General features: G+C 36.2%; 1 protein-coding gene and 1 long non-coding RNA gene across 7 annotated transcripts in view; one reads left to right on the forward strand and one right to left on the reverse strand.

Moving 5' to 3' along the window:
- The first annotated feature begins 1906 nt into the window (after window positions 1-1906).
- TTK (TTK protein kinase) overlaps window positions 1907-16690 on the forward strand; it is a 68449-nt gene continuing 53665 nt past the window's right edge. Inside the window, exons 1-11 of one of the 6 annotated variants that reach the window (XM_021937516.2) lie at window positions 1907-2784; window positions 3158-3275; window positions 3912-4052; window positions 5966-6188; window positions 6534-6640; window positions 8920-9063; window positions 9548-9662; window positions 9841-9913; window positions 10004-10098; window positions 11408-11495; window positions 12599-12722. In XM_021937516.2, coding sequence (XP_021793208.1) covers window positions 3914-4052; window positions 5966-6188; window positions 6534-6640; window positions 8920-9063; window positions 9548-9662; window positions 9841-9913; window positions 10004-10098; window positions 11408-11495; window positions 12599-12722 — 1108 coding nt within the window. In that variant the 5' untranslated portion in view covers window positions 1907-2784; window positions 3158-3275; window positions 3912-3913. Of the gene's footprint in view, window positions 2785-2978; window positions 2999-3157; window positions 3276-3899; window positions 4053-5965; window positions 6189-6533; window positions 6641-8919; window positions 9064-9547; window positions 9663-9840; window positions 9914-10003; window positions 10099-11407; window positions 11496-12598; window positions 12723-16690 lie in introns of those variants that run through there. The other 5 variants (XM_017958046.3, XM_017958045.3, XM_017958044.3 and 2 more) reach the window with 5 other exon arrangements.
- LOC108585501 overlaps window positions 5689-16690 on the reverse strand; it is a 29411-nt gene continuing 18409 nt past the window's right edge. Inside the window, exon 4 of the long non-coding RNA XR_001901932.3 lies at window positions 5689-5774. This is a non-coding gene — a long non-coding RNA (uncharacterized LOC108585501). The remainder of the gene's footprint in view (window positions 5775-16690) is intronic.

Genomic DNA, 16690 nt, shown 5'->3' on the forward strand with positions numbered 1-16690 from the left:
AAAGTTTGGAAAGTCAGAAAATAAACAAGAGAAATAAATAGGTCAAATAGGTAAAACTGTAGGATTTTACAGATCACCACTGTCCAATGGAAATACAATGTAAGCCATATATGTAATTTTCAATTTCCTACTAGCCATAGTAAAGTGTAAAACAGGTGAAATTGCATTTTCATAAGCTTTTTATTTTTGAATAATTCTTAATTTACAAAAAATTCCAAATGTATTAAATAGTACGGAGAATTGCTGCAGACTGTTCATTCAGTTTTTCTGTTGTTAAGATCTTGCATTACTGTGATGCATTTTTCAAAACCAAGGAACCAACATTGGTGCATTATCATTAACTAAACCTCAGACTTAATTTGAATTTTACTAATTTTTCCATTAATGTCATCCTCCTGTTTCAGGATCCAGTTTACGATATCACAGTGCATTTAGTTGTCATGTCTTCTTAGTCTCCTCTGGTCTGTGATGGGGTATATTAATTTTAATAATATATTTTATTTAACTCAATATAGCAAAAATATCATTTTAACCTGTAATTGATATTTTAAAAATTATCAATGTTTATTACTTTTTCTTATTCAGTCTTCAAAATCCAGAGTGTATTTTATACTTAACAGTACATCACATTTCTTACTCAGACACTTTCATTGGAAATACTTCATCTGCATTTGCATCCCACAAAATTTACAGTTGAAAAAGTAGGTTCATATACTTAGGTTGTTCCAAGTATACTTAAAAGTCTTCCAATAAATTCATGACTAATGCAAGTTTAGAAAAAATTAAAAAAAATTACTTTAAAAAGTTTTAAAATAATCCCATTAGATATCAGTTTTCAAATTTAAATCTAAATTTAATCAATTAAGGTTAATTAATTTAAAAATTCAGTTCCCAGTTGCACTAGACATATTCAAGTGCTCAATAGTCACTGACCATCATAAGGACTTTTGGTTTTATTCTGAGCTAGAAAGGGAGCACTGAAGGGTTTTGAGCAAAGTAGTGACATAATCTGATTTAAGATGACTTTGCTATGTCAGAGAATAAATTGAGGTGAGGCAAGGGCAGAAGCAGGGAGACCAGCCAGGAGGCTACTGCACGTAACATCAGGTAAGTGATGAAGGTGCCTTGGACTAAAGTGGTGGCAGTGGAGGTGGGGAGAACTGGTAGGAGTCCAGGAATCTCTTGTGCTAGCCCTGACTCAATCTGCTTATGAATTAGATGAGGGATCTGTATGACACAAAGGTTTTGGGGTTAAAAAATTTAGGACAATGAATTTGTCTTTTTAGATTTTGTAAAAAACATATTTGGGTAGGAATATCAGGGGCTTGGTTTTGGACATTTTGAGTTCAAGATGCGTATGAGACATGTAAGTGAAGATAATAAGTAGGCAGTGGATATCTGAGTATGGAGTTGAGGAGAGCTCAGCTGGTGATAAACATTTGGGAGCCATCAACATATAGATGGTATTTAAAGATAGAAGACTGAAGGAGACTACCACACGAGAGTAGAGAAAGAAGTGTTAGGGTGAGGTCGCCCAGCAACAGTATTTTCAGGAAAATGCAAGCTTTGAGATCAGGCCGCAAACAGATCAACGAGAATTGAAGGAATAATAAACTCTTTCCAGGCACAAGCAGCATTAGATGCAATGGTGCAAAGGTAAGTGATTAGCCAACCATGGTATAGCAAGTCATTTCTGCTCTGCTGAAGCAGAAATACCAGCTAGCTGACACAGAAAGATGCATTAAGTGATTGACAAGGGCTCTCACGCTGACTGGGTGACTATCCAGAGCTGGGAATGTGAGGGTTCTAAGGACAGCTTTAGAGTTAACAAGTGACAGCTGCAGTTAGTTTCCTATACACACACAAAACCAACCCGTCCTACCACCGAACATATGTCATAATGCTGGCACAACAGACACATCCCTTTTAGTTTTGCAGACGAGGAGTAACTGTTGCCCTGGACCACAAAGCCACTTAGCAGCAGAGCCTCGCACCCGCGAAGATTACTAGGGAGATGTTTTTACCCCTGAGGACACCTGAGCCCTTAAGTGGGGCAGGCTCGGAGGGAGGGGGGCTGATAAAGCGAGTTCAGGCAGGGCAATCATGATGGGCGCTTGAGTTCTGCGCAGAATTTTGACAAGGGGGAGGGTCCTGCCTTGAAGATAAAGCAAGGAGTCATTTAAGGATAATGGAAGGGCATAAGCGGAAGCTCAAGGATAAAAAGCACTGAAATTCTTGAGCTGGCGGCAGGGCTGAACGTAGCCCAGTTAAAGATCCTTTCTTGCCACATCCTCTCTAAGCCAGGCTGTGAGTACCGCGTGGAACGTAGGAGAAGGGTGGCGGTGAGGTCAGTAAAGAGCCGGCCCAAGGTACATCTTTTAGGTCCGGATGCTGGGAGCAGCCGTCCCCGCCCCTATATTCCTCTCACCAGGTAGGTTTGCCCGGGAGTGGCTACCTCCCAGGCAGAAATTCGGCCTGCTTAAACTGGAAAGAGCAAGAAAGCCCGCCCACTGGCGCCCGGGGAACGCCTGCAAAGTGCCAGCACCCTACCAACCCAGGCACCTCACCGGTGCGGACGCGACCGCGGGCTCTTCCGGGGCGGGCCTCGCCTGACGCAGGGGGAGGGGCGGCCCCGTCGCACACGAACCAATCACGACAGACGCTTCTACGTGGCTAGCATTGACCAACTGGAGACCGTGGAGATAGCGACGGGGAAATTCAAACGTGTTTGCGGAAAGGAGTTTAGGTTCCATCTTTTCATTTCCTCAGCGCCGCTTCCAGTAGGTAAGTTCTCTCCCACCGGCGCACCGGCGTACTGAGGAACGGCCGCAGCCGGTGTAGGGGCTCATTGTCAACGCCGGTCGGTGAGGGGTGGGGCGAGGTGGGGGCAGCTTGCAGCCGGATATTCGACGCGGCTAAACAAGCTGGAGGGGGAGGGGAGGCTCGGTGCCTCAGCGCGTCTGGCCGGTGGGGTGATGCTGGAGGTTTTGTTGAGGAAGTAAGAAGTGGGTGTGGCCCACGCTGGAAAGAAGGGGTGGTGGGGTACCTGCGCACAAGATCGTTTTCCAAGGACGATCTCTTTTGTTTTGCGGGTTGGAACTGGGAAAGAAAGGGGTGGCCGTGATCTGACAGTTACCTTTCAAACCTCTTTTAAAAGGTGGAGTGATACCTTGCTACAACTTTATGACTTCTTCATTGTTAAATCCGAAGACGGGGCAGCATTGTTATCAGTCACACTGAGTTGGTGTTTGAGAGGCACAAAGATACGATTAACAGTAAGACTGCAGACACTTTATTGAACAAACACCACCACCATGCAGATAAGCAAGTGCTCAGTACCAGTACAGTAGTTTCTTAGTGTTGGATTAAGGTAGCAAATCATGATTCTGCTAGATATGCACAAGAATAAACCTGTGGATTTCTTAAGTATCAGTAAAGCCCCATCATGTTCATATTTTGCTTTGAAAGCACTTGCACGGTGAAGATTTACTCACGTAAAGCAGGCGAATAAAAGAATTGTTATTCTTGTTGCCAAATTCTTTGCCTATGTCACTACCAGAATCCAAGCAATCTTTATGTGTATGTAGCTTCCAGAATCCAAGCAAACACTCCATCATATTTTTTTAAGTGACACTAAATTTGCAGATTTCTAGAGTGATTTCTAGAGTATGACGTCATTGATGTTATATTGGGGGGAAAAGTGTACTTGGCCTATGAAACCTTGCTGAATAAATTACAAAGATGTGTACCTTGTTGTTGTGGACTTAGCTCCATTAATACTAGCCTAGTAATAGCTGCGTTTAGATGTGTTCACAAAACGAATGCTTTAGTCGTCTGGGTTCTAAAAAGCTAGCACATTTTTTTTCTTTGATGCTAAATAGGAATTATGACTAGTTCAGTTTTTTTCTTAGAAATGGAGTCCGAGGATTTAAGTGGCAGAGAATTGACAATTGATTCCATAATGAACAAAGTGAGAGACATTAAAAATAAGTTTAAAAATGAAGACCTTACTGATGAACTAAGCTTGAATAAAATTTCTGCTGATACTACAGGTGAGTTTTTCTTTTCTTTTAAGTTATTAACTGTTTGTTGGGTGTCCTCTAAGGTAAAGAAGTAGTACTAATCACTTTAAAATTTACTCATGTGTTTATTGTCTTTCATCTCCACTAGAATGTAGGCTACATGAGGGCAGGGTTTTTATCTGTTATATCCACAGAACTTTGGTGTCTGGCACATGGTAGGTAGGTACTTAAACATTTATTGAACAATGATTAATGGGTGAAGGTGCCCAGAGTTTAATACTCTAGCTCTTCTAAAAGTATTAGCTCAGAAGCCTGATTCTTTACTGTATTTCAAATGGTTGGTCATTTGAATGGTGACCTTTGGATAATTTTGTTACATGTATACTAACCATTAAATAGATGAGAAATTGAAAATAAGTGGAAGAACCTGTGATCTAATCATGGTGGCTGACTGTGTTCACTTTGAAAAAACCTAGAAAATGATAGTTTTGGTGTTAAGCAAAATCTTAATAGAGTATAATTGTACTTAATTATGTCACACTAACAAAGGTTGTACATCAAGGCAATTGAGTATTTTAAGTATTGAGGAAGATTCAAAGGTGCTTGAAACCATAGTTTCTTTCTAGGTGAGAATTTATATATTCACTATGCTACACTGTAATGCATGCTGGGCATCATAGGAATACTAGCATGATAAAACACAAATGTTTTATTTGTTGATTAGAGGAAGAATAGGGTCCTCAGGCACGAGGAATGTATCTGCAAAGCCACAGATGAAAATGTGTGTTTTAGACATTTCACAGACTAATTTCTTAGGAAAGCAATAGGAGGTAAAAATAGAAAAAGTCAGGCCAAATTAAATTTAAAACGACAAAGCAAAGTTATGCATGCACTATATTTTAGTAGAAAGTAGAAACAAATTTTATTTGTAAAAGTAAAGGTGTAGGCTTTGTTGAAAGTGACTGAAATTTATAGAAGGAATGATAGCTTCTCTGGAAATCTGAATTTAATAATGCTTAGTAATAACCAAAGCGGCCGGGCGCGGTGGCTCAAGCCTGTAATCCCAGCACTTTGGGAGGCCGAGACGGGTGGATCACGAGGTCAGGAGATCGAGTAATAACCAAAATATCCTGAACAGAAGACTGACATTCAAGTTATCTTTTTAAAAAACTAACACTGAAGAAACTAAAAAGTACATTACACTGTGAAAATTTTGTCTGAAGATTATTCTTGCTGTTTCTGTTGGTTGGGGTTCCACAGAGAGAAACCTGACCGTCACTAGAGGTCCTATAAATTCCAAAGGTCTACACCATGGTAACTATGAGTTTGTTGGACCAAGAAATTAACAGGGCCTCTAGGAGAAATACAGGTTACTTGGAGAGAAGAAAATGATTATATCATTTGTTTATTTTTTTATTGTAAAGCTGGTTTGGTTGTTTTACAAGTAAGTATGAGGTATACAGAGATAATGTTGAATGGGTAAGGTTGTAAAGAAGATTATATTAGGACCGGAGCAGTAAGTTTAATGAATAAATCATTGAAGGGAGAATTTTCTAACTTAATTAGTACAGGTGGTGGTGGGAGAGATTTAGTTTTCTATGGATAGGTAGGATGCTAAAATTGTAGTTATCCTGCAACAGCATAAAATTATCTTAAACTACATCCAATTTTTAAAGGCTACTTACAAAAAATCCCACTTATTTTCAGATTTTTTCTTTTCTTCAAAATACATAACTTTTGGATAAAGTATACCTAGATAAAAGATAAATATACAATAAATAAGTTACATTTATATGAACTTTTACAATTTTAAAAAGTATTACAAGGACTTTATGTACATTGATACTGTGAGTACAAATGCTTGACTATATTTTGAAGGAAAACTGCAATTTGGCATTTGTTTTATGTCTTCTCTTGTGATATATTTTGTTCCCCTTATTTAGATAACTCGGGAACTGTTAACCAAATTATGATGATGGCAAACAGCCCAGAGGACTGGTTGAGTTTGTTGCTCAAACTAGAGAAAAACAGTGTTCCTCTAAGTGATGCTCTTTTAAATAAATTGATTGGTCGTTACAGTCAAGCAATTGAAGCACTTCCCCCAGATAAATATGGCCAAAATGAGAGTTTTGCTAGAATTCAAGTGAGATTTGCTGAATTAAAAGCGTAAGTACTAGCATTTTAACTGTGTTTAACTATGTTACATAATATGTAACCACCTTGCAAAGGGAGAAAATAAAAACATGTCAGTATTGTGAGAAAATTAATATTTTTTTACCAAATACTTTTGCTTCTAATTAACAAGAGACTAATGTAAACTCTTTTCTATGCACATTTCCACAAATTACTTAAACTGTCTAAAAAGATTTTTAAAAAATAACTTACTAGTATTTAATTTTATCCACAGAAAAAAGCAATATCCCATGTCTTTTGGAAAATTGAATGAAGCATTATCAAATTTAAGTAGCTGTGTTCTTTTTCTTAAATTTTGACTCAGATCTTTTATTACAGTATTCAAGAGCCAGATGATGCACGTGACTACTTTCAAATGGCCAGAGCAAACTGCAAGAAATTTGCTTTTGTTCATATATCTTTTGCACAATTTGAACTGTCACAAGGTAATCTGAAAATGTCAAATTCAAATTTTAAGTGAAGGATAACTTACTACAACTTACATTCTAATATTAAATCATATATATGCAGTGGAAATTTGAGGCAAAAGGCATTAAGTTGATCAGATGAGAATATGGGGGGGAAAATGCCACCTAAACATAATTACCGAGAATATCTCTTATACTAGCTTTTCCATGTATAAAGAGTAATCCAGGGAAATGAGCATGAACATTGTCTATGTGCTACTAGTTAGATTCAGGAAATGTCTAAAGGAAAGTAGCTGCTTCACTGAGTATTTGTAGGAAGAAGGATATCAGATATTTAAGCTCTAGCTTGAGTATCTAGAGCTTACATAAACTTTTCTTATGCTATGGTTTCATAGCACCAAAATGTACATTAAAGTGTAGCTGTGTAGCTTGGCGGTCAGGTAAACTATATGTGTGTGTGTAGCGTTAACTGGTAGTTCTTTAAAATAAGTAAACTGCTGTAGAAACTATTTCTTGTTCACTTGGTTCTTCATAGTCTGGATTTTTTTGGGTAAGACCAAGACAATCTCTTCCTAAGACATTTTTAACCTGGCCATTCTTTAGTCTTTTCTCATTTTCCGGGGCCTTTCGATAACATCCTCAGTCTGCTCTCTGGCCAGGTGTTTCCATTCTCCCACTGCCTTGTTTCTGCTACAACTGTGATCCAGTTTACTGCCAGTGATAAACATATTAACACTATTGGAAGAATCCCCGTGATGGTTTCCATAGCAGGGATTGGTCACTGGAGAGTATTCCCCAGGATTGAGGCTGGAGAAGAGAATTATATGACTCAGAAATGATTTGAGAACCCTGAATTTTTACCCATTCAGATGATTTCTGAGTCCTAGTAATCGTCTTCTCCAATATGTCCTTTGCTCTGTCAGGTTACTTTTTAGAACTATTATCCCTTTCTTCCTTAGAAAAATGGATTCCTCCTTGCTTGTTAGAGAAAATTTGGCAAGGCTTCTTTCTCTCCATTCTACTTCAGAATTTCTTGAGGTATCGTGGCTCTCAATAACAACCATAAATTTTACATCTTTAGAACACATAAATATTGAAACTCTTAAATTGAGTTATCTGTTAAAAAAGATGAACTTTATCTATACCACTTTGTCTGCAGTGTGGTGGTAATGCACAGTGATGCAGTGTGGTCAAATGCATTGCACAGTGGTGCATTGTGGTCAAATTATGATTATTTTGAGCACAGTTGATGGCTTGACTGTCAGGAAATAATGCAACATCCCTGAAATCCTATGCATGGTCTGTTGTGTGTGTATTTTTATAGGGATGGAGGACATTTCAGTTTTTACCAGATTCTTAAAGAAATCTCAGATCTCAGTACTAAGCTCTCTGATTAATTAAGCTTCTTAATTCTAATCTAAGCCTTTCTCTCTTTTGTCGTGCTAAAATACACAACACATGAAATTCTACCACTACTGAATAAATGTAGACTTAATCACTATCAAAGATATTTTTAAAAATTTATAAACTATCAGAAGCTAGAGATCATCTCCTAAGCATTTTTATACCCTAAGTGCCAAGTGCATAGCATAGTTCAGTGGCTCCCATAAATGTTGATAATATTCTGTAAGATATGTGATGTATACATTTAAAGTAAGTCAAATGCTAGGGGTAAGTTTACCAATTTGTTTGGTAATCGGTCCATACTCAGAAAGACAATTATGATAGTTCCTCCGTTATTCTGCATTCTTTTTCAGGCTGATATAGCTGAGTGTGATAGCTAAAGATTAATCTGTATTTATTATGTTTTTCCCCCAAAATTCTTTTGATGGAAGATGCTGTTTAACAAAAGATGTCATCCTTCCCTTAACTAAATGTCATTATGAATGATACTTATTACAGCATGTTGTAAGAGACTGATGCTCTTGGCACTTTTGTAATATCTAGAACACCCTCCTGTTTCTAACTGTTGTGATTGACCTTTGCTGTCCCCTCTTGGTAACTGCTTTGTTACACTTCTGTTACTTCTGAAAGTGGATGGTGGTAATAAAGTAACGCACGATTACGTCAGCTCCATGTTGCAAGGAAACTATTTGGTATGCATTGTTAAGAGAGTTGATTATCTGCATAAGAAGTGAGAGATTGCTTACTTGCCTATGAAATAAAGTACGTGAGCCTTGGAATAAATATTCTTTTAAAGTCTTTTTGAGTTTTTTTCCTAGGTCCTGATAAATAAATATCTGGGTGGTGGGTAAAGATTACTGCCTAAAAATGATAAGTATCTTTTGCTTTGTTAGGTAATGTCAAAAAAAGTAAACAACTTCTTCAAAAAGCTGTGGAACGTGGAGCAGTACCACTAGAAATGCTGGAAATTGCCCTACGGAATTTAAACCTCCAAAAAAAGCAGCTGCTTTCAGAGGAGGAAAAGAAGACTTTATCAGGTAACTATTAATGTATACTAATACTTTTCTGTGGTCGGTAGTACTTCAAGTAAAGATTCAGGATAATATTTTATAGAAAAGTATTATTTATGTAGAATGGTTAAAATCTAAGATTAAGTTGTAAAGGAAGTTAAGACTTTGAGAAGTAAAAAAGTCTTTACGACCCTGTGCAAATTTGTCTTTTTTGCTAAATAAACTTTTGTTAACACATGAAAAACAACTCTAAGCAAGAGAATGGTTTTTTTTTTTTTTTTTTTTGGAAATACAGAATGTGCTTTTACCCTGGGGAAATAGTTATATAATTTAAGAGAATTTGAAGAAGTAGTTAAAGAATTATCTTGGTAACATCTTCATGTCTGCATATCTTACTTGGGGTCAAGTATTTACTATGAGTTGACTTTTAAAATATTCTTATTTATAAGATTACTTTTTTGTACTTTTCTTATTTCTAACAAATTTAATCATCGTTTCAAAATTTTTACAGCATCTATGGTATTAACTGCCCAAGAATCATTTTCCAGTTCACTTGGGCATTTACAGAATAGGAACAACAGTTGTGATTCCAGAGGACAGACTACCAAAGCCCGGTTTTTGTATGGGTAAGGAAATGGAAACAGTTTTTAAATGTTCATCTTCTATATAAATACATCTGTGTTTTTTAATTTAATTACATGTATCTATATATATGTTTTCGTGTGTGATAATGTTTAGCAATAGAGTAGAAATACATATTAATATTATTCTTGGAAAAATTGGGGGTATTTTCTTTCTGTTTAGAGAGAACATGCCCCCACAAGATGCAGAAATAGGTTATCGGAATTCATTGAAACAAACCAACAAAACTAAACAGGTAAGTTACTTTCAATCTGCTTGATTAAGGTGGTGATAGTTAAGTCTTAATTTCCTAGTTGGTTATTTTAATCTTTCAAAATATTTTTAGTCATGCCCATTTGGAAGAGTCCCACTTAACCTTCTAAATAGCCCAGACTGTGATGTGAAGACAGATGATTCAGTTGTACCTTGTTTTATAAAAAGGTATGTTGAGTTTTAATTTTTAAAATTTGTTGTCCATATGTGAAGATTGATGGCAGAATGGTCTTAAAGTCTTTTACTGAGTAATAGTAATTATGATTAAGTTTTTATTCAGTTTTAGAAGATACTGAGTCTCTAAATGCTGTCAGGAACAAAGGAATGAGTGGAGAAAATAACTTTTGTTTTGTTTTTCACTCATTAAAAATATTCATTAAAGGAACTTTAAAAATTAGGAAAAAATATTAAGCCAACATTAAGCTTAAAAGACTGATATTTGAGGATTTCTCACTTATGGGTAGGCTGTCTGCTAAGAATCTCTTCCTGCTGTGTTCGAGAGTCTCCATAATGGGTAGAAGGAGGTCTGGGAACAAATATTTGCTCCAGGTAGTTCAAGGGGAGAATTGCTGTCAGTGGGAAAGATGATGATTCTTTTGCTTCAGAGTCTAGGGCTTCAAGAAGTGGGACAGGTTAGGTACAGATGAAATACTGTTCATCACATCCAGTGTGTTCCCCTTCCCTCAATTTGCATGTTTATTCCCTGTTAAGAAATGGAAATGTAGCATCTAGCTCAGCTAAAGGAGAATTATTTTGGTCTATTCTTAATTTTGACCACCATTTGTAATATTTATATTAGAAAAGGCTCTTTACAGTCCAGAGAATCATTTTGCAAATAAACTTTAGAAATACAACGATTGTTTTTAGTTAACATCTTTTATAATTAAATTTCTATTATATTTAGACTTGACTAAACATTGACATTAAAAGAACATTTTGGTTGTCAAGGTTAAGCTTTAAAGTCTTGTCACTATCATTCCATCTTGTTCATCTCTATTTCAAATACCTAGCTCAAGAATAAAGGAGACTTTCTGCCACTCCAAAAAATTAAAAATAAAAACAGAAAAACTCCAGCCATTTTCTTGGTTCCTATTAATGATAGACAATGCCAGGTACTGTGGAGGTCCACAGAAGTGCTATACCCTGGTTCTTATCCTTTAGCTATTTGTAATTGGAAATGTAGTTTCATTTACATACTTTGCCTTTCCCACAGTCTAACCCTAACTCCAATTGCTATTGATTAGATAATGAAGAAGTAGGCAATCACCTATCTCTTGTCACTTTTGTCATTGCCCAGAACCTAATTTTGTTAGCTGTCACCTTTGTATTGGAATTATGTCACTTTAAAAAATGTCCTTTTAAGAGTTTTTTTAAATAAAAAGTATTTATATTAAAAATCCAACTTAAGATGAGAAAATACATTGAAATTTTTTTTTTCAAATTTAATATTAAAATTATTTTGTTTCATGGGTAAAAGACAAACCTCTAGATCAGAATGCCGAGATTTGGTTGTGGCCGGATCTAAACCAAGTGGAAATGATTCCTGTGAATTGAGAAATTTAAAGGTATTTTAATTCTATGTCATTATATGAAGCAAGGGTTCCTGATCTGGGAAGATCAGGATTCATGGAGCTTTTTCTGGGGAAAGGGTTTATAAATAGTTCATATATCTCCAACAGTGTTCCTCCATACCCCAAGAGGTATGGGACTACCAGTAGGAAGTTGGTGCAGAAGTCCTAGACTATGTTTCTCCAAAATTAAAGTGGTAGAGCAAGGATCAACAGTCTCTTAAGAGAATCATGAAGTAGTATTTATTATGCATGTGTTTAAGCAGATAGTTGGGCTGGGTTTGGGAATACATGACTGGGGGAGCTATTGTGTCTTAAGTTTTGTTTTTTGTTATGTTTAATCATATGATTCTGGTAAGACATCTTAGAAAAAGAAAAATGAGAGAGTAAATTGAGTTAGGGCAGAGGTGAGGACATAAATTATCAATCCTGACTTCCTGACATGGCAGAGTAACTGTGTGGACTTAAAGGAAATAATTTTAGTTCCTTCTATACTGTGATTTTTAGTGGTTATACTATTATTATAATTGAGTTAAACCCCTGGCATCATGCTGTGGGTCTTTTCAATTTTATGTTCTTTGTAATGCCTCCCTCTTTCATGATCTATGCTTTAAGTATTAATTTTTTTCTAATCCTGGCTGTCCTAGAGAACAGTGCATAATTGTATCAAAAAGATCGCTCTCTGGATTTAGAGTAACTACTGTCTTAAATTATACAGTTATTAATTTTGACTTGTTATTTTTGGTGATAAAATAGCCATCAAAGTAACAAATACTTAAATCTTTTTTCTTGTCATGAGGCATACTCTATGTTGAATTTAAACTTTCTAACCCTTTCCATCTTTAAATGAAATATTAGCAATTGATTAATACATCCACTGAAAGCAAATAGGCCAGATTTATGGTTATGACCCTTCCCATTCCTCTAATTAATAATTCAGGCAATTAACCTTTGCTGGGGGTTTGTAAGTCTACATGTAATTATAACAGAAAATTTTACGAGCAATCTATATATAGATAAGACTTTAGTATATTGAACAGTAAGACAAATTAGTAGTACTACTATTTATGGGACTTTATTTGATTTTTTTTTTCATGTAGTCTGTTCAAAATATTCATTGCAAGGAACCTCTGGTATCAGATGAAAAGAGTTCTGAACTTATTATTACTGATTCAGTAACCCTGAAGAATAAAACTGAATCAAGTCTTCGAGCTAAATTAGAAGGTAAGAGTGACAAAATCAGTAGACTTATATGTTTAGTTAAGAAAACCATTTGATAGCTTGAGAAAGCAGACTAGCCACCCAAGAATTATGATGTGAAACTTTGTCTATGTTCTTTTATCTTGAATTTCAGTTCAGTTATATAGGATATAAGAAAAGTATTGAATCCCGTAGCAAAGGAAATTTATTTACCTAAAAGGTGCATAAAAGAAAGAGTGGAGGGAAAATGCAATGGAACTGAGTTATTTTTCTCAGTTGGCTTTCTGAAAGCGATACAGAGCTATTTTTATATGACAACTCTCATCTTTTATCAAGTGTTTGGTTTTCCACTGCATGAGTACTGTGATACATGTTCTAGGGATATGTAAGTTAATAAAACAGTGTCCCAAGTAGGTTGCAGTTCAGTGTGGGAGATACACAGAGATATATAAATATAATGCTGAATAGAATGTAGAGATTGTCATGAGAGTCGCATATATGAAATGCTATGAGAATTCAGAAGAGGGAGAAATTGAGGAACTAATTTGGTTTGGAGAAATAAGGAAATATTTTGTGATGATGGTGAAGTTCGAAGAAACTAATTCGGATTTAAATGGGGGGAAATACTAGAGTATTTCAGATGAAGAGGATAACACAGACAATGAGTAAAATCAGGAACTAGAGACTGTCTAGTTATGCTGCAGACTGTAACATGGGTAGTATGCAAATAGGAAATAAGACTAGGTGGACTTTGAATGCCGTTAGATTTTGTGTTTATTTTTAGAATGCAGGGTACCATTAAAAATATATTTAAACAGATCATAAATAATCATTAATAGGATGATCATTGCCCAGATAGAGGTTGCCAGATTGGATGTATTAATTTTTTATTCATTTTAATAGGACTGAGGAGGAACTTTGGGACCAAGTGAGGCTTGCCTTTGCCAGGGACTTTGCTGAATGCCCAATATCCCAAGAGTGCCTCAGTCCCAGTCAAACAGGGACACACACAAAAAACCATTATTTTGGTTGGGAACAGATTCTTATTCCTAGCATTTGATGGAAAATGTTTACATTTCGTATTTTGTTGGCATCTATCATAACTGGTATGATTGAGAAAATCATCTTTATCAAATATGCTTGTTAATAGTACTCTCAGTACCTAAGTTAATGTTTTAAATGAATGCTTACTGTCTACACTGTACCAGTAATACTTTATTAATATAATAAAGCATACAGTCAGAAAACTGCCCAAATCACAAGAGTGCTGCACAGTGAAATAACACAAGTGAATGCATACTTGTAACCAATAGCCAGATCAAAATTAGAACATTACTAGCACCTCAATAACCTCCTTGCTCCACCTCCTAGTCAAGACCTCTCTCCTTCCAGATATAATCACTATTCTGATTTCTAACACCACAGAATGAAATAATACAGTGTGTATTCTTGTATTTGCTTACTTGCTATCGTTTATGGAACTCATCCATGTTTTTATGATGTATAGTCTGTTGATTTTTATTGCCATATGCTATTTAATTAGTGTAATAGTATAATTTGTTTATTCACATGTATATGGATAAGGTTTTTGTCTAATGAATAATGCTGCTAATTAATATTTTGGTGTCTTTTGATTCACATATGTACAAATTTCTATTGAGTGTATTCCAAGAGTGGGATTGTTAGGTCACAGGATATGCGTGTGTTCAGCTTTGGAAGATAGTGCCAAACAGTCTGAAAAGTGGTTGTGCTAACCTTAGACCAACAATTATGTTGCTCCTTCTTCTGTTCTTTGCAATCATTGTATTGTTGGCTTTTAATTTTAGGCATTTTGATGCTATCTAGTGTTATCTATCTCATTGTGGTTTTAATTTGCATTTCGCATTTCCTTAATGTCTGCTTTTGAACATCGTTTCATGTATTTATTAGCCATGTGGATACTCTCTTTAACATACTGCAACTCTGTCACCCAGGTTGCAGTCTTGCTGATATTTCTATTGGTTTTTCTTTCTTTTTCTCATTGATTGTTAAGAGGTATTTATATGATCTAGATATAAATCATTAGTTGGAATATGTGTTTGTAAGGGAAAAGGCATAATTATTTTTCTTTCCCTTTTTAGTTTCTTAGTTGAGACACTCTTGAAAATACAAGAACGATTAACAATAGAAAAACAAGCAGAAGTTTGTTAACATGTGCTCTATCCATCACCTGGGTGGGTTCAGTTCTGAAGTACTTCTTTCTCTCCAAGCAGTGGATTTGCTTAAATGGTATTTTGAAAAGAGCCATAAATCTTAAATATTGGCAAAACAGAGGAGAGAACAGTTCCAATCTTTAAAAGCAGGAAAATGTGGAAAAGTAGTAAAATCTATTTCCAGATTCCTCTGGTGCCTGCTAATGCTTTCTGGGCCAAAAAGGAAGTGTTGTCTCCAGTAAGGAAAGATTTATACCCTGCCATCAGGCAAGATATTTCCATATTTTTTAGATTTATCATTTTACCTTTCACCTTCTCATTTATATTTTTCTTAAGTTTAATGTTTACATATGTGTAAGATCAAGTGTCAGGGTTCATTATTTTTCCCTTAATGGATATCCAAGTGACCTGGCACCATTTATTGAAAAGATCCTCCTCTACCTCACTGACCTGTTGTAAATTAGGTGATTCTATGTATGGTGTCTGGCTTTGGATTCTTTTCTGTTCCATATTTATTTTTGCCTTTCTCCTTTTGAGACAGGGCCTTGCTCTGTCACCCAGATTGCAATGCAGTTGTGCGATCACAGCTCATTGCAACCTCTGCCTCCTGGGCACAAGTGATCTTTCTACCTCAGCCTCCTGAGTAGCTGGGACTTATAGGCCTGTGCCACCATGCCTGGCTAATTTTTAATTTTTTTGTAGAGATGGGGTCTTGCTATGTTGCCCAGGCTAGTCTCAAACTCCTGAGCTCAAGCACTCTGCCCACCTCAGCTTCCCAAAGTGCTGGGATTATAAGTGTGAGCTGTCATACCAGGCCTAATGCTCTCTTAATAGCTGCACTATGTCTTGATATCTGTCAGTGTAAATTTTTCAACTTTATTCTTCAAGACTATTTTGGCTATTCCTGGCCTTTGCATTTCCATATAAACACTAGAATCTACCTTTTGGTTACCACTTTAAAAAAATGGGATTGTGATTGATATTTAACTTGACCTATAAGAAATTTGGGAGAAATTGATGTCTTTACAATTAAGTTTTACAGCTCAATAACCTAGCATACCTTTTCAGTCATTTAAAGTAATGAGATAACTATTTTCTGTTTAGAGATCTTGTGTATCTTTTGCTAGATTTATTGTTGAATATTTTTTTAATGCTGATCAAATATTCTTGATATTTTTTGATGCTGTGATAATGAATGATATCTTTTTAAAAACCTTTTTCTAGCCTGGGTAACACAGGGAAACCTCGTCTCTACAGAAAAAGTTAGCTGGGTGTGGTGGTATGTACCTGTGGTCCCAGCTACGCAGGAGGCTGAGGTGAGAGGATCACGTGAGCCCAGGAGGTCGAAACTGCAGTGAGCCATGATCACATGATCATGCCACTACACTCCAGCCTGGGTGACAGAAGAAGACCTTGTCTCAAAAAAAAAAAAAAAAACTTTGTTGTTAGTTTATAAAAAATATAATTGATTTTTACTTATTCATGCATTGCTAAATTCACTGAGTAATTCTAATAGTTTTCCATGCATTTTTTGGATTTTTACAGGTATATAGTTATGTTTGAAAATAGTATAGCTGGCTGGGTGCGGTGGCTCACGCCTGTAATCCCAGCACTTTGGGAGAAGGGCGGGCAGATTGCCTGAGGTCAGGAGTTCGAAAGCAGCCTGACCAGCATAGTGAAACGCTGCCTCTACTAAAAATACAAAAAAAAAAAATTAGCTGGGTGTGGTGGTGGCAGGTGCCTGTAATCCCAGCTAATTGGGAAGCTGAGGCAGGAGAATTGCTTGAACCTGGGAGGCGG

This window comes from Papio anubis, chromosome 6, assembly GCF_008728515.1.
Source record: "Papio anubis isolate 15944 chromosome 6, Panubis1.0, whole genome shotgun sequence".
In the NCBI taxonomy this organism is placed as follows: Eukaryota; Metazoa; Chordata; class Mammalia; order Primates; family Cercopithecidae; genus Papio; species Papio anubis.